This window comes from Calliphora vicina, chromosome 1 (assembly GCF_958450345.1).
Source record: "Calliphora vicina chromosome 1, idCalVici1.1, whole genome shotgun sequence".
Taxonomy (NCBI): Eukaryota; Metazoa; Arthropoda; class Insecta; order Diptera; family Calliphoridae; genus Calliphora; species Calliphora vicina.
In genome coordinates, this window is record NC_088780.1 from 91288401 (window position 1) to 91307685 (window position 19285).

General features: G+C 29.3%; 1 protein-coding gene across 1 annotated transcript in view; it reads right to left on the reverse strand.

Annotated features, from left to right (window-relative positions):
- Positions 1-353: 353 nt before the first annotated feature.
- LOC135951525 (uncharacterized) overlaps positions 354-19285 on the reverse strand; it is a 93862-nt gene continuing 74930 nt past the window's right edge. The window contains exon 2 of the mRNA XM_065501192.1: positions 354-598. Within this exon, the coding sequence (XP_065357264.1) occupies positions 354-598 (245 nt within the window). The remainder of the gene's footprint in view (positions 599-19285) is intronic.

The following is a 19285-nucleotide window of genomic DNA, read 5'->3' on the forward strand; positions in this document are numbered from 1 at the left end:
GAATAAAATTTTAACTGAATATTTAAATTTGGCTTAATTTGTACAAACGAATAAAAATACAAAATAAAATGATAAGAGAAAAACATTAAAACTACTGCATTGCAAATTGTTACTGCATGCATTTTAGCCAACACCATCAGCAACCACATTTAAGTTCTCCAAGTACTTTATTGAAGAGTAAAACGTCTGAAAAAACGACCGCCAAAATTGCATTTATTTAGTTTTTTTTTTGTTGTCCCAGCTCTTTTTATTCTCATTGCTGCTCTCGTACACATTTAAAATTCAACAGTACAATGCGTTTTTTGCAGTTTTGCAAAGGGAAAAACTGGAAAAATTTGCATAATCTGAATACCTCACAACAGTTTTTTCACTAGATGACGTTGATGACTGATGGTGCTGGTGGTACTGGTGCTGGTAGTTGCTGGTTTGCTGATGATGGTACATAGTAGAACTACTGATGATAATGTTGACGATGATGAGTTCCAGTATGACGATTGTGATGTATGCAGATGATGATGGTGATGATGACGCTGCACCAGCTGAGTATGATGATGAAGAAAATGTGATAAGCCAAACTTGGTAAAACTACTTGAAGGCTCTATGTACAGACGAAAAAGAACAGGAGCACCATATAAAAACAGCAAAAAATCTGTTATTTTTCCAACTACAAAACACAATCAACTCGTACATCATCAACTTTTAAATAACCACAAATATTCCTTGTTACGTGCTCCGTTAGCATAATCTTTTTCTTTTTTTTTCTCTCATTGCACCCTACGTCATAGTTCTATGTTAAAGGTTTTATAAAATTTGAATAAAATGGAACTGCAGGCTGATGATTTTTTTAAAGTAGTAAATTGTTATTATTAGTTTATAAAAAGTAATTGTCATAAGGTGATTAAGCACTTATATTTAAAGGCAAAACAACCCAATAAAACCAAAACCTTTTGTTACAATGTTGCTTGTATACCGAAAACAAACATTTTAAAAGGATACGTTGTTTTTTAAAAAAATCAGGTTCAAAATATTAAATTTTCTGATATTTTCTTGTGCGTGCTTTTTTCTAATAAATTTTCGATCACTTTCGAAAAACGTATTTCTTATTAAATAGTTCACTGAATGTGTGTCATACATTCAACTTTATACCACTCGAAAACTCTTTCTTATATTTATCTTCCAATGTTTGCTTTTGCCACAGAGAATGTTGCAGGCTTCGCATATGCTATTGTAGTTGTAGTTTTTGGATGTAGTGTTGCAACTACTTAAGCTTGGTTTGTTGTGTAAATCTCATTAGGTAAAATGAAAATCAAATTGTAACATTTCGTTTTCTTATTCATCTTACTGCAAATTTACTTTTGTAGCCTAGTGCTGGAATTCTTAAAAGGTTCGTGTGTGTTTATACACTTATCAAAACTATTTAGGACATTTTCGACATCGAAGTACGTGGGTAAATGGTAAATTAAGTAAGATTTAGTATTTTAACTTCAACTGTTTCATTTTAAATTGTATTTTTAATTACAACTTGAACACCCCAGTAAAAATAACGTAAAATCGTATGAGATATAGATATTTAGATTTTCATCTAACTCCATTTTTTTTTTAGCAAAATTAAGGTTTAACACGTAAAATTGAAACTTTGCCTTTACTATAGTTGATATTTATAGGATTCATCAAATTGTATCATCCCACGATTACATCAATCTTTTTATACCCTACACCATCATAGTGGGGAGGGTATAGTAGTGCTGATGTATTTAACGTGCAAAAATATTATCCCTTGTAATCAAACTACAGGTCGCAATTTCAAACATAATTCGACAACAAGTTTTTTAACAATATTATAGTCACAGTAATACGATTGTGGTAACCAAAATATGGTTAATTTACGATTCACATGATTGCATCAACCATATATATCGTTACAATAAACATGTATATATTTTTGACAACCATATTTATAATGACTAATTTTATCATAATATGTTGTTCCCAGATTATGATATCCATAAGCCGAGAGCAACATAATATGATAAGTCCTTCATCATATAAATGGTTGTCACAAATATATACATGTTTACTGTAACCTTATATATGATTTAATAGGCTTCGTACTTGGGCTGAAAAAATTGTACGTACCAAATTTTATCGAAATATCTTCAAAATTGCGACCTGTACTTTGTGCACAAGCTTTATATGGACAGTAGAGTGCTCCAAAAAATAAAATTTTGACCGTCCCACCCCCTCTAGAATGGTTCTATGTATTGTAGAAACTCGTTGTGTAAAATATTAGGATGATATGATAACGCTAACTGGTGCCGCAACGACGCTGAAGTTTTGAGGTGCATTTACTAGGGGAAAAATGCAATTGATGAACACGTAATTGTCGTTCCAATAAGATATAAAGGATAAAAATTGGTTAAAAAATGTTGAAGTTATTAAAAAATCGCCAGGCCATTAACGTGTCTCAGGCCACTAGAACAAGAAATGTGGAAACAAAATTAACATATTTTAAGAAATATTAAAATAAGAGCTTATTTTTACTTAAAATATATCCATATTTACTTGTATATGAGTTTTTGTCTTCGTAGGATATCGTTAACCTATTCGCAGGTATGACCAAAAAAATTTAATTTTTTTAACGGCAGTTTCAAAACTCCAATTTTAAATTTTTAAAAATTTTGTTAAACAAATTTCAAAATTGTTTGATCATCACATTGGGATTTATTGAGAACATAATAGGGAATAAAAATATGGAAAAAGTATGAAAATATCTCTTATAGTTTTTCCGTACCTGCGATTTAAATTTTGAAATTTTCGAGAAAAACCAATTATTTGGCAATTTTTTGGCGAATGAGCTCTATTTCCTTACCCTTATGAATTTTAAGCAAAACTTATTCAGAATATTATAGTACAGACAATTCTAAATATACTCTGAAACTTTCACTAAAATCGGAAAACGATAACCCTTAAATCGTGAAGGTCAAAGGTCAAATTTTTCAATATTTGGAATTTCTCTTGGAAAGATTTCGAAATGTTGGAAATGTTTTATATTTTTGGGCCAATTTTGATGAAATTTAACAAAAATATAGCAAAAAGCCTAGTATTTACAAAAACAGCAGAAAAATTAAAATTAACCCTTAATAGCACTTGGGGTTAAAATGACCCCAAACTTCTAAAACCATAAAATAATTTTGTTCAATTTTTATCCCACATTTTTCAAAGGACAAAATATTTTATTTATACCTGATTTTTGCTTTAATAACGTATTTAATATTTTATTGAGGATTTTTGAATAATAAAATTGATTTTAACCCTTTAGTGCACTTTTGATTTATTAGATTTAAAAAATAACTCGAATGATTCAGTTTATTTAGTTCTGAAAAACATTAAAGTTAGCGCCATTCATATTGACTGTGTTTTTCGTGATTTTAAAAGTAGAGATTAATTTTAACCCCAAGTGCTATTAAGGGTTAAATTTATTTTTTCTGCTGTTTTTGTAAATACTAGACTATGTGTTATATTTTTCTTAAGTTTCATCAAAATCGGCCCAAAAATATATAACATTTTGCTATCTTTCCATGAGAAATTCTAAATATTGAAAAATTTGGCATTTGACCTTCACGATTTAAGGGTTAACGTTTTCCGATTTTAGTAACACTTTCAGACTATATTTAGAATTACCTGGAATATAATATTCTGAATAGCTTTTGCTTAAAAATCATAACAGTAATGAAATTCGGCTCATTCGTCAAAATATGGCCAAAAAAATAGTTTTTCTTGAAAATCTCAATATTTAAATCGCAGGTACGGAAAAACTATAGGAGCTATTGACATACTTTTTTCACATTTTTATTCCCTATTATGTTGTAAATAAATCTCCATGTGATGATCAAAAAATTCTGAAATTTGTTTAACAAAATTTTTAAAAAATTGAAATTGGAGTTTTGAAACTGCCTTTAAAAAAAATATTTTTTTTGGGTCATACCTGCGAATAGGTTAACGGTATCCTACGAAGACAAAAAGAGGGGGGACGGCCTGTACCTAGAAAATTTTGTTCGTCCATACAATCTTGGAGCACTCTAATGGACTGCCAGCCAACCAGCAAACCAGCCAGACGAACGCACAGAGGGTGTCAAAAAGTCAATTTTTCAAACACTCAACTTCAAAAATCAAATGATGCAGTTTTGTAGAGAAATTCTTAAAGATGAAATGTACGCTTAGGGCCATTATTACAACTTGCCGTTATAGTTAAAGGTAACTTTAAGCAATAGAAAAAGGTACCCTTAAAGTTAACTTTAACTTTAAGAAAAATTTTATTTTATTTTAAAAAAATTGAAGTAAAGTTCATGCAAGGGTGTTAAAAAAAATTTACTTATATTTTCACGCAATTCAGTGGTTTATATGTGTATAATTTTGCTAATAATACCATTTACCTTGAACATATTTGAAAAATATAACATTTCTCCATCAATGGGGGGATACCATAAACCGTTAAGAAGATATGCCCAAATCTATAAGTCTCTAAATATTATTTTATTTTTGATTTTCCATGGAGAAAAAAATGTAGCCCCACTTTCCCACACGCTGTTTTTTTTAATAAAATTAAAGGTGAGAGTGTCTTGTTTCGATTAAAAAAAATGGTTTTCAGAAGTTTTCGGAACAGAATGAAAACTTAAAATTTTTTGTCGAATAAGAAATGAAATATCAAAAAAATTCGTATCTACACAGAGAAAACAGATTCGTGATAGCAACCGAATTTGTTGCCAATCGAATGATTCTGTCTTAGTGACCGAATTTTACAGTTGTGGCTACTATATTTTGGAAGGGGCAACTAAAGTCTGGTTGCCTCAACTGAAATTCTTCTTTATCAACTGACTTTCTGTTGTTAAAACTGAAAAATTCTATGTGTGCCACCGAATCATTCGATTGGGAACAAATTCGGTTGCTATCACGAATCGGTTTTCTCTGTGTATGTATGGGTTTCGTGGGAGGTAGGCGTGACCGATTTTGTTGAAACTCGGCATGTGTTCAATAAATGTATGTACCAAATTTCTAGACTTTTGCTTGGATATAAACAATTTTATGCGAAAAAATCTATTTGGATTGAATGGGCAGTGGGCGTTGGGCGTCCATATTATTATCGGTGCCAAATTTCAATGCTCTACGACCACTCCTTATAATTTTTGCACAATAATGAATTGCATTTGGATTGCATGGGCGGTATGCGGTGGGCATGGCCGATTTTAATAAAACTTAGATACGTTCTTCTTTTGTTTCAGAAAATATATGTACCAAATTTCTAGACTTTTACTTGGGTAGGAGAAATTTTATGCGAAAATATCTATTTGGCAGTGGGCGTTGGGCGCGGTAGATTTTCATAAAATTTTAGTTTTTTCTTAGTTCGGGCCATATAATTCTCGGTGCCAATGTTTGCAAAAAAAATTTATGAAGCCATCCCTCTGTGGGATATACAGACATCGTTTAATCGACTCAGAACGTGATTCTAAGTCGATCGGTATACTTTAAGATGGATGTTAGACTACAATTTTTGGACGTTACAAACATCTTTCTTTTTTCGAGAGTATCCTCAATACTGCATGTTGAAATTTTGTAATGTTGGCAAAAAATGTTATAATTATATTGTATAAATGTTCAATCAATATCTGGCTGCATGCCTTAAAAACCAGCTACTCAGCTTTACATGCCTTGAATAATATAGGTGTTACAAAATTGAATTTCATCCGCCATTATAAGAAAGGATTTTGTTTAAATTATTAGTTTGAATAAGGATGACACAACAATTCTTCTTTTTTATCGAAAATCTCTTCGAAGATTTAAAAAGTTGTCCAAAAGTCCTTTACATCGATTCAGTGGCTTAATTATGAAATAGCGTAGAATAGCATATGAAGAACAGCTTAGTTAAGAATCGCAGTTTTTTTTTTATTTTTATCAGAACTGAAAAGTGAATTACAATCAATGAATGTCAATAATAAAATTAATTCATTTAAATTTGAATTAAATTATTTTTTTTTTGATAAAATTAAGAATTTTTAATTCATAGCGAATTCATTAAAATTTTAACTCAATTTATAATTTGATCAAAATTAATGCTTTCAAATTATTAAAATTCATTGCCTGAATTATTCGAATTTGCATTAAAAAATTAACAATTCTTTTACAGGTCTTATATCTGCCTATGAAAAAGTTAAATACTAGATTGTACATAAATTTTTATTTACACGACAATATAAATAAGTAGATATGAGTTTATATAGATTAGAATGATCCAAAATTGTATGGAGATAAAAACCTTTAAGCTACGGGTGGTTGTTCTCATCAGAATTGCTCTCTATAATGCAAAAATACTTTGAAAACAGTTAAGATGCTCGGTTTTCATTAACCATATTTTTACAAGTTTTTAACAATATTATAGACACAGTAACTATTTACATGATTGTGGTAACCATAATATGGTTAGTTTACGACTCACATGATTGTATCAACCATATATGTATATGGTTACAGTAAACAAGTATATGTTTGTGACAACCATATTTATGATAAATAATTTTATCATAATAATTTGTTCTCAGATTATGATATCCATAAGCCGAGAACAAAATAATATGGTAAGACATTCATCATACAAATGGTTGTCACAATCATGATACAATCATGAGAATCGTAAACTAACCATATTATGGTAAACATTAGGGTATTCATTCGACTAATGATCGTTCGATTAATCGAATAATTTCTTACGAATAATTATTCGAAAAATTTAAAAATGGTCATTTTCGAATAACGAATAATTCGAACAATTTTATGTAGAATAATCGAATAAAACGAATAAATGTTTAAATTTATTAAAATGCTTAAATGTTTTCATAATTTCAAATTTAAATAAGTAATAATGACTACAAAAATTGTATTGTTTCTGAAATTCAACAAATAACTAAAGACAAAGGGACTTTCGATCACAGTAGATGAGTGTTCCGATAGCTCCTTCTATAAATATATAAATATTGCTGCAAGAAGTTACCATTCTAAAAACAAATCTTTCAAAATTTTTGACTTAGGAATGAAAATAAATGGTTCGGAATAAAATATTTGTTAATTCGCTGGCGAAATATTAGAAGAATCGCAATTAATAATCAAAATTTTAACTTAGGTTAAAGTGGAGTTGAATGTGATGGAGAATGTGATTTTAAAACGGTCGTCGAAAGTGATATTGAGGATGACATTTATAATGATTACATTGAAATAGATGAAGGCCACGATCTTAAAATATATGTCTAACATGGTAATAAACTTTTTGCGTATTTGTAAATGCGTCAATCATGCACTGTCTGACTTCAAATTAGCCACGTTCACTGACAATGATATCAAACTTTGGACAGATTCCCTTTATTGTGTAATTCCCCAGGACCACTTTATTAAGCAAAAATTCGGCAAAGTTGATAGAACTTGATGTATAATACAATTTGTTATACATAAATTTACTAAATAATTAGTTATTTTAAACCCGAATTAATGAACGACATAAAAAAGTTCTTAATACGTTTATATTGTACTTGAATTCAGGATCATGTCCAACTATCTCAAATTTGTTAAAGGATAGCTCCAAAACGGAAACTAAAGGGTTTGCTAGTCAATTGTTTTGTAGATTGTTCGGGAGTTAATCTGATCAGAATATTTTTGTTGAAAATTTAATTATGGACTTTGTTTTCGAATGTTTTTTAACATTATCAATACTTGAATTGTTAACTTTAACGTTATTTTTTATTTTTAACAATAAAATATTAAAAACCCGACATCAAAACTTCATTTTTTACTTAAATTTTTATTATTAGAATAATTCGATTAATTTTAAATGTGTGATCGAATTATTCGAACAAGTTAAAATCTCTTATTCGAATTATTCATTTTATTCGAACAAGAGAAAAATCGAATAATTCGAATACCCTAGTAAACATGCACAACTATATTTTTTCTCTGCTTGCGCTTATGAATTTTCAAGGCATTTTCTGAGGGGGTCTTGTATGGGTACTAGGGACATACATATGTTGCCAGTTATTCGCCAATCTTTACAGAAGTAGTAGGCGAATAGAGGGATTTTAGTTTGTCTGCATGTATGGGTAAAAAATAAAATATCCACAACAACATCAAGCAACAGAACGAAATATTTGTATTTTTACGCTCTATTGTTTGCAACTAAATGAGTTATTTGTATTTTTACGCTCTTTCTGTGTGTTTTGTTTACATTCGGGTTGTGTTCGTGTAAATTTACGAATATCTTCGTAATCTGAACAATATGATAGCGCAACGCTGCTTTACAGTATAACCAAAGAATATAAATCATTATTTATATTATTTATATTCTTTGGTATAACGTTTCTATTTGATAGGAGATACATATGGGCAATTCCACGAGAATAGCTACCACGACTGAAAAAACAAAAGCCCTTGAAACTTCTTTTCAAGATGATTTGAATAGAAGAAAATAATAAAATATTACTATGTGAAATTATTAACATCATATTACAACATTTTAAAGACAAAAATAATAGTTTAAACTGATTATATTTAATTTTTTAATGTTTTAGGTATATTTTAGGCTAAAATTGCGGCGAAAACTAGGCTCCCAATTAGCTTGTAGTATGAAATGAATTTGACTCTGATTGTTTTTTTGCTATTGTCAAATTGTTTAATGAAACCGAATGTATATTTTATATTCACTTTTTTATTTTTGTATACATATATTTACACAATATATATTGTTTTATTATAGGAGAAAAATCTGTCACGTATGATATTAAATTTTATTTATTATAAAATCATCCAAAGATTGTTTTTATTTAAGTATGACGGATTGTAGAGGAAAAATATTTCGTTTAGTGTAAGAAATTAAAAGAAAACATAACGCCTCTCAATTCGAATATTTTCGCATATTTCTGCATGTACCTCAAAATGAGTTCCATTTTATGTCACGTACGATATACCCTTATTTCGCTCAATATTTTGGACAACAATATTTCGAAAGAACTTTTTATTATTTTAAAATATAGTACCCTCTGAATGGAACATAAAGACCAAATTATTTTTCAGATACTCTTATTTTTGCAAAATAGGATAGGCAAAATTGGTGCTCGCAAGTTTGAAGGCAGGTAAAAAAACTACTTGTTTTATTTTATTGTTTTTGCAAGAAAATCATAATAAAAACCTGTTATCAGTTTAGTTTTGATGCAAATTCATCATCAAAGGCTATTCTAGGGATTTCAAAGCAATTGTTTGAGCCATATATAGTTTTAATGTTCTAAATTCATAATGTAAGTATTGTTTTTATAGTAATTGGTGCCAGATTTGACTATTTATTTTCATTTTGATGATTTTAAGGTTCCACAATAACCCATTGACGTTTTTATGATTTTAGCCCTAAATTTGTCGATTTCTTTAAAGCTATATTCCGTACTAATTATACCCTACACCACCATAGTGGGGAGGGTATACTGCGTCTGTGCAGATATTTGTAACGCCCAAAAATATTATTCAACTGATTTAACGATGTCCGTCCGTCCCTCTGGCTGGTTGTCTGTCCATGTATACCTTATGCGCAAAGTACAGGTCGCAACTTTGAAGATATTTCGATAAAATTTAGTACATATAATTTTTTCGGCACAAGGACGAAGCCTGTTGAAACTGGCTTAAATCGGTCAATTATTTCACCTAGCCCCCACACAAATGTCCTCCATAAATTGGAGTTTATCGGTCATAAATGTTTAATTTATATAAGTATCTTCACAAATTTCATTGAAAATAAGTTTTATATATAGAAAATTGACGTCACCAAATTTTATTACGATCGGTCTATAATTAGCCATAGCTCCCATTTAGACCCGCTTCCGAAAATCACTTTAACGTGCATAGATCTCTCAAAAATGTTGGTATACTCACAAAATTCAACATAAATAACTTGCATATAGACATAAATCACACGACCTAATTTCATGGTGATCGGTCCATAGCTCCCATATAAGGACCTATTTCGAAAATCACTCACGAATATAAATTATTGATATTTTTGAAGAAACATGATTTTCTTCATTTACTTAGTGTAGGGTATTATTTCTCACTTGTTTTAAATAGTGTTATCTAATATTTAAAAGTAAGTCCTTTATATTATGGAATATATAATCCATATTTTAACTTATAATTATTTAGACAATTTTCCAGGATAGTAAAATGTCGCCACGTATTTTTTAAGTCATGTAATAACACTAAATATAAGGTAATTCGTATTTGAAAAAGACTTTGAACTGATTCGTTTGAAGCGAGAATTGGCAAAAAAAAAGGCCCAGAATACGCGGCCAGACATGAAACCGTAATATTGCATCATGACAACGCTCGTCCACATGTTGCAATACCTTTTAAAAAGTATTTAGAATGAAGTATGATGAAGTTTTGCAGAACGCTCTTTCTGGGATACGCTGCACTTTGGAACAGAGTATGCGATATCAAGAGATGAGCAGTTCTTTTGGCTGGGAATTCATATGTTGCCAGAAGGATGGGAAAAGGTGATAGCTAACAATGGCCAATACTTTGAATAAATTTATATTGTACAAATGCTTCAAAATAAATACTAAAAATTAAATAAATAAGTGTATGCTTGTATTTTGTACAAATGCTTCAAAATAAATGCTAAAAATTAAAAAAATTAAACTAGCTTACCTAAAGCCTTTCATAAATGCTGTCGTGATCATCTGGCCCAAGAAACCGCTGAAATATTCACAACATTTTCGGGACGATCCTAATGTATGTATGTTTAATTAGCTTGAAGTAAATTCAGTGATTTTTCAAGCTATTCGAAAAAGTGTTGGTGTGTAGGACTGTGCTAGTAAGTGTGTATTTAATACTAATGTCTGCAAAGTTTCCCAGTAGTACTGGGTGATTATTTAGTGATTCTACCTATCATTAAAAGTGACAACTAGTTACATAAATATCTACGTGGCTAGTTATTTTAACACGTGTGTATTCTAAATTGATCCTACATAGAACACAAATAGACTGTCTAGTAGCTGGTAACATACTAACTACCTTACTGGTTACTTGATGGGTGCTAATCAAAAGCTAATTGACGTCAAATATTCAGCTAAAATGTAATCTAGTCTGTCCAATAACCAATTGCTTCTTCCTACTACTCTACAATAGATTACTTCTTGTGGGTAAAATAACTACTTTCTAAAGTGCCTTAAAAAAATAAACGTTTAAAATGACTACACTTTAGATTACTTAGATAGACTATCTGGGATATACAAATTTACCAATTAAATTCTCTCTGCACTCTCATGACTCAAAATATATAAATTGGAATCAGCTGACTGATCAAAAAATAGTGAAGATTACAGCATTTAAGGGAGGGATACATTGACTACTTGTAAAACTGCTGGGTTACTTTAAGAGATTTAACACAAGATGTGTGATTATCAATTATTATATGTACTCATTCTGTTATAGCTGCAGGTGATATTAATTATAATGTGTTGTAAGTATTTACATTAAGTGGAATGTCTTAATTAAAAACAACAATTGTATATTTAAGTTATAATTAAAATGCGTTACGATAAATGTCAACTACACCACAATAAATATAAATATTATTAGAAGAGAAAATAAAAAGAAATATAAATTAATATCAACAGTATTTAGGGTTTGGGGTCCGGGAATTCCCGGCCAGGAAATTTAAAATTAATTAAAAATACTTTAATACATTTATCTGTTTGATAAATGGCTTGTTCCAAATATTAGTGGAGATTTTAACCCCATTAAGGATACAGTAGAAGCATTAAGCCGACATTTTGCTATGATGAACAGCTGTTATCTAAAAATTCTACGATTTCTCAAAAAATGGTTCTTGCAATAAAATTTAAAGTAAATAAACAATATAACAGCAGATTTATGTAAATTTATGTATGTTTCCGAAATACCAATGGAGCAAAATTTTAAAACGATTATTCAATCAATAGAAAAAAAAAGAAAATCCTAAACATCTAAAATCAAATGCTGAAAGTCATTTTAAGCGGGAATTAGCTTTACTTGAAGCAAGTAGCATAAAGCCACCACCTGTTTAAAGCGAAAGAGTTTCTCGATATCTGGAAAACTTTCCACTAAAATAAGAAATTGTCAAATGACTCCGGCGGGTGAGAAGGTCCCTGGTCCTAGAATCGTTTAATAAAAAATCAAAGCGAAAATATAATAAAAACAAGTAAGAAAGTATAATAATACCCTACACTAGGTGAATGTGCAAAACCATTTTTCTTTTAAAATATCAATAATTTATATTCATGACTGATTTTCGGAAGTGGGCCTTATATGGGAGCTATGATCAATTATGGACCAATTACCATGAAATTAGGTGGTGTAATTTATGTCTATATGCGAGTTATTTATGTTGAATTTGAGATTTATGCACGTTTGAGATTTATGCACGTTAAAGTGATTTTCGGAAACGGGTCTATATGGGAGCTATGACTAATTATGGACCGATCATAACAAAATTTGGTGACATGAATTTCGAATACAGATATGTGTAGATACATATATAAATTAAACATATATGAGCAATAAAGTCCAATTTCCGGAGGACATTTGTATGGGTGCTAGGAGAAATAATGGACCGATTTCAGCCAGTTTCAATATACTTTCTCCCTGGGCCGAAAATGCAACATGTACCAAATATTATCGAAATATCTTTAAAATTGCGACCTGTAATTTACGCACAAGGTTTACATGGACAGACTACTAGCCAGCCAGACGGACGGACATGGTATAATCGATTCAGGAAGTGATTATAAGTCGATTGGTATACTTTAAGGTGTTAGACTAGTATTTTTGTGCTTTACAAACATATGCACAAACGCATTATACCCTTCCCACTATGGTCGTGTGCAGTTTTTGCATCTTTATTTTAATTTTTCTGTTATATTTATGCCATATATAACAGAAAAATTAATATAAAGATGCTAAAAACTGCGTTACAAATGCAATTAACATATTGATCGACAGCGAATTATAAAGGTACAGTCACAATTTATAAAATTTAATGAATATCGCTAATATTTAATTGTATAGTAACAAATGATCTCCAAGTATTTTAACCAACATGTAATTTTCTTTTAATAAAATTACACAATTTTGTAAAATAATTTTCTTTTTTACTTATTTTTCTAGTTTTAAAAAAATTTCCGGGAATCCCGGGAAATAAAATTTTTCATTCCCGTTTCTCGGGAAATAAAATTATCCAGAAAATATATTTCATAATATATTTCAGAATGAATTAAAAATGTTGAAATATTTTGCAAAGAAAATTAATGTTTTTCTTAATAAAAACAACCATATATCTGTTATATAAAATAAATAAAAAATTATTGAAAAAAATCAATAATTTTATACCTAGTATTTATTTCGGTTCTATGAAAATTTATTTTTCATTAAAATGTTAAAAAAAACCAAAACACATACATACAGTGTTTGTCTTTCAATATATTTAAGTTATAAAATGTCATAAACCCGCGACAAAATTCAAACAATTTATAAAAGTAAAGCCATCCTTTAGAACGTGCTATGGATTACAATGAACTAAGTATGGATTACAATGAGACTGTCTGATAGCTGATCCAAAGTAGTCAACGCATTGGATTTACATACCGGTTACATATAGTCAGTTACTGTACTAGCTACCTAACTGGTTATTTTTCCAGCCGCATAACTTGTTATTTTAATATATAGATTATATCTGGTGGGTAATAAACTGCTTTCTAGAGAGCAGTACAAAATAGATGTTAAAAGAGACTACACTCTATGTTTATTAGAGACACTAAAGCGACAAATGACACAATTTATATAAAATTGGTTCGAACGAATTACTCACAAAAAAGTGAAGTACGAAATAAACGTTTAAAGTGACTAAAATCTATATCAATTAAAGGCACTTAAGTGAAAATTGACTTCACGCTAGATTACCTATGATGTATAAAGTAACTAATTGAATTAATTCTCTCTGCACTTCAAAATGCATACATGTGTCAAACAACCAAAAATATCTATAACGGATAAATTGACTGCCCCAGTTAGCATTTTGCAAAAATTTTAATCAAATTCGAGTTGACAGGCGGGGATACTCACCACTATGCTATCGAGGATTTCGAGTAATTTTTGATACTTCAATGCGATTAAGAATCACTTTATAATCATTAATGGAAATCAGTTTTTATACGTGCAACTTATTAATCAGTTTTAGGTCATCAAAACTATTACCAAAAGATTCAGTTTGGTAATTAGTCACCCAACAATCTTCCAAATGCTGTTGTTGTTTGAATTTGCAAATTTTCTGATAGGTTCCAATTCGAACAAAATTTTATCTGATTCTGTAAATTTTTTACTGCATTAGAAATAAATTATTTCTGTGTTTATTTTCAAAATTTCCATCTTCTTGTTCTTCCGTGGATCTCATTATATATTAAATGGAGCTAAGACCAATTTATATTAATTATTACTGCATATATTTAGTTCTAAAATATGCTTTTTTTCATGTTGGTTATGTTCCACAAGACAGATTGCGATTGGCGCTTAACAATGCCAACTACATATAACATATTGTCTGACTTTTTTTCTAATCTTAATAATCTTATAGACATTTAAATCTTTTATGGTAAATTTCACAAAGCAAGACTTTTCTTTATTTTGTAAAGAAACCATACAAAATATTTCTATACATGTGCAATGGCCATGTGTCTACGCACTACACTTACACAAACATTTAGGGATTCATACAAAGAGATTGACCATAAAATGTATTCAAAGTAATTTATGTAGTCCTAGTTACGGTTCGTTACTTTTGTTACATAAATTTAAGAATTCTTAGGAACAAGAATACACTTGACAGCAATTGGAATTAAGGTCAGTTTTTGAGGCCGTGAGACGCCCTACGCTTAAGCGAAATATTTAGGACTATACTAACTTTATATGTAAGCTAAAAGACAAAAATTTAGTTTCAACATATTTTTATGTCTGAAACACAATTATTAAAAAAATAATTTTAATAATTGCTTACCCCCATTAACACGAAGTCCGGATAGGTGCTAACTAATAGTTATACTGTCGTTTAAAATTATTTTTGTATGAAAACTGTCAGTATAACTATTAGTTAAAACATAACCAGACTTCGTGTTAATGGGGGTTAGTAATATATGTGCAGGAATATATTTTTCAAATTGATGTAGGGTATTATATGAACACCACAAAGTATCTTTTCATTATGCTGTTCTGGTCAATGTAAAATAAAATACTTATATGTAGCCTACATAAGAAATATATTTGTAAGTGTCAAATTATATAAGTCAAAAAGTAAATTGAATAAAGAAAATTTACAATATGTAAAATTTGCTAAATTTGTTCTTGCATGAAATTATAAAAATTTTCAATTTACATTTGAGATCCATATACGAGCTTAACATTGATATAAATTAAATTAAATTATTTATGTACTTGAGATATGCTTTAAAAAGTGAACTTAATAAATTAAAGGACTTCAAAGATGTAAATGTTTTTTGTGGTATCATCTAGGGTATTCAATCGATTAAACGTTAATCGGTTAACCGATTCATTTTGGTCGGTTAACTCTTCGAATAATTTAAAATGGACGATTTTCAAATAACAAATAAACCGATTAATTTGTGTAGATTTACCGATTAATTGAAATTTCTTTTTTTGCACTTTATATAGAAATATAATTTTAAACTACACACATTTTATTTCTTAACTCGTAAACATTCCTTCTAGCTATATATTTTTGAAGTATAAGTACTTAATACGAAATCTGAAACAAAGTAATTTGCAAATGACCTTTTTCTAGAAAGTTTCTACTAAGTTTTGTCCTAATGAGTCGGAGGACGACATGGTAATAGACGAAATTGAAGACATTACAGGAGCGAGTCTTTTATCAGAACTTGACGAAATTATTAAAGTATTCAAAATCTAAAAAATCCAAAAAGGACTAGGGCCTTACTTTCGATTTCTTCAACATCTACAATCAGTGAGAGAGTTTTTCCCTGTAAAGTTTTAGTAAAACTAAAAAAAATCGTTTAAATGGAAAACATTTAAATTATATAAATTTTTTTAAATTTTTCAGATTTTGTTTGTTTTTTATGTTTTTGTTCTTTTTATTAACAAAAAGCTTATATAAGTACACAAAATTCGTGTTTTTCCTTTCAATATAAAATTAAATAGAAATTATTCGGTTAATCGAATAATTTAAAATCAACCGATTATTATCCGATTAAATCTAAACCCCGATTAATTATTTGCTCGATTAAACCAGATACCCGATTAATTGAAAACCCTACTATCAACTATGTAATATAGGTATAATATATATATGATTATTATAAACATAGAGCCGCAAACCAGTGAATTCTTTGATTTTGTTAAGATAATGAAAATCATAAAATCTATCAATCGATTAAAAGTTTAGGTTTGTTGCAGATTATAAGCTTCGGTTCTGAAAAACTAATTTGGGTCGGTCTCAAATGTTACTCATTATTTTAAAAACATTATATATGTACATATTTCAGTGGAGTTCACTCAATTTTGAGAGTGCGTGTACATTAGGGTGGCCTTTAATAAACGAAAGTTGGATTTTGGCCATTCTCACCCTCCAGTTTGGTGAACATTAGCAAAAAAATCATCCTGAAAAAATTTTAGGTAAATCGGTTGGGGTTAAGACGTGCCGCAAGCCCTCTGAAGTTTTGAGATGCATTTACAAGGGGAAAAAATGCATTTTTTTCAGTTTTTGTAAAAATTTTGCCATTAAAAAATTACTTTTGTAATTTAATTTAAAAGAATCGAAATGTGTACGTAATTGTCGTTCTAATGAGACATAAAAAACAGAAATCGGTCAAAAAATGTTAAAGTTATTAAAAATTCGCCAGGCCATTAACGTGTCTCAGGCCACTAGAACATGAAATGTAGGAACAAAATTAACATATTTTGAGAAATATTAAAATAAAAGCTCATTTTTACTTAAAATATGTCCATATTTACTTGTATATGAGTTTTTGTCTTCGTAGGATACCGTTAACCTATTCTTAGGTATGAACAAAAAAATTTAATTTTTTTAACGGCAGTTTCAAAACTCCATTTTCAAATTTTTAAAAATTTTGTTAAACAAATTTCAGAATTTTTTGATCATCTCATTGGGATTTATTAAGAGTATAATAGGGAATAAAAATGTGAAAAAATTATGAAAATATCTCTTATAGTTTTTCCGTACCTGCGATTTAAATTTTGAAATTTTCGAGAAAAACCAATTATTTGGCAATTTTTAGGCCAATGAGCTCTATTTCCTTACTCTTATGAATTTTAAGTAAAACCTATTCAGAATATTATAGTCCAGATAATTCAAAATATACTCTGAAACCTCTACTAAAATCGGAAGACGTTAACCCTTAAATCGTGAAGGTCAAAGGTAAAATTTTTCAATATTTGGAATTTCTCTTGGAAAGATTTCGAAATGTTGTATATTTTTGGGCCGATTTTGATGAAATTTAACAAAAATATAAAATAACCTCTAGGGTTTATAATAACAGCACAAGAATGGAAATTAACGCTTAATGGCACTTGGGGTTAAAATGACACCAAACTTTTAAAATCATAATTTTTTATGGTTTTAGAAGTTTGGGGTCATTTTAACACCAAGTGCTATATAGGGTTAATTTTAATTTTTCTGCTGCTTTTGTAAATACTAGGCTTTGTGTTATATTTTTGTTAAATTTCATCAAAATCGGCCCAAAAATATACAACATTTCGAACATTTCAAAATCTTTCCAAGAGAAATTCCAAATATTGAAAAATTTTACCTTTGACCTTCACGATTTAAGGGTTAACGTTTTTTGATTTTAGTAAAAGTTTCAGAGTATATTTAGAATTATCTGGACTATAATATTCTAATTAAGTTTTGCTTAAAATTCATAACAGTAAGGAAATAGAGCTCATTGGCCTAAAAATTGCCAAATAATTGGTTTTTCTCGAAAATTTCAAAATTTAAATCGCAGGTACGGAAAAACTATAAGAGATATTTTCATAATTTTTTCACATTTTTATTCCCTATTATACTCTTAATAAATCGCAATGAGATGATCAAAAAATTCTGAAATTTGTTTAACAAAATTTTTAAAAATTTGAAAATGGAGTTTTGAAACTGCCGTTAAAAAAATTAAATTTTTTTGTTCATACCTAAGAATAGGTTAACGATACCCTACGAAGACAAAAACTCATATACAAGTAAATATGGACATATTTTAAGTAAAAATGAGCTTTTATTTTAATATTTATCAAAATATGTTAATTTTGTTCCAACATTTCTTGTTCTAGTGGCCTGAGACACGTTAATGGCCTGGCGAATTTTTAATAACTTTAAAATTTTTTAACCGATTTCTGTTTTTTATGTCTCATTAGAACGACAATTACGTACACATTTCGATTCTTTTAAATTGAATTACAAAAGTAATTTTTTAATGGCAAAATTTTTACAAAAACTGAAAAAAATGCATTTTTTCCCCTTGTAAATGCATCTCAAAACTTCAGAGGGCTTGCGGCACGTCTTAACCCCAACCGATTTACCTAAAATTTTTTCAGGATGATTTTTTTACTAATGTTCACCAAACTGGGGGGTGAGAATGGCCAAAATCCAACTTTCGTTTATTAAGGGCCACCCTAGTGTACATCAGTTGTCGGTACTCATAGCCACCAGGAGTGGAAAGCATTCAATAAACATAAATGTGAGCGAAACTTAATACATTTACCAATCAAAATTTGAAACCGGTGACTTAATTATTTAATATTACTTAGGACAAAATTCAAATTTATACCGGTTATTATTCATTAAGATTCGTCTTATGATATTCTTTAATTTATATTAAAAAAATCGTTTGGAAAAAGCATATGGGAAAATCCATATCAAAATGGACAGAAAACTGCAATTTTCAGATTTGACATTTTCGATATTAATAAAATTTATTTTTTTTTTCTTTATTGAATCTTTCCTTTCAGAAATTTACAAATAAGTATTCAAATCTTAACCTAAACTAAAACTAAAGTTGTTATTGCCGCTGCAATATCCAACATGAGTGCTCGTTAAATGATTATCTGGCCAGATCCAGTGTTTCCAATCGCCTGAGTCGTATATGACCCTCAAATGACAGCAACTCCCTGGCAAAGGGGTTTGGATGAT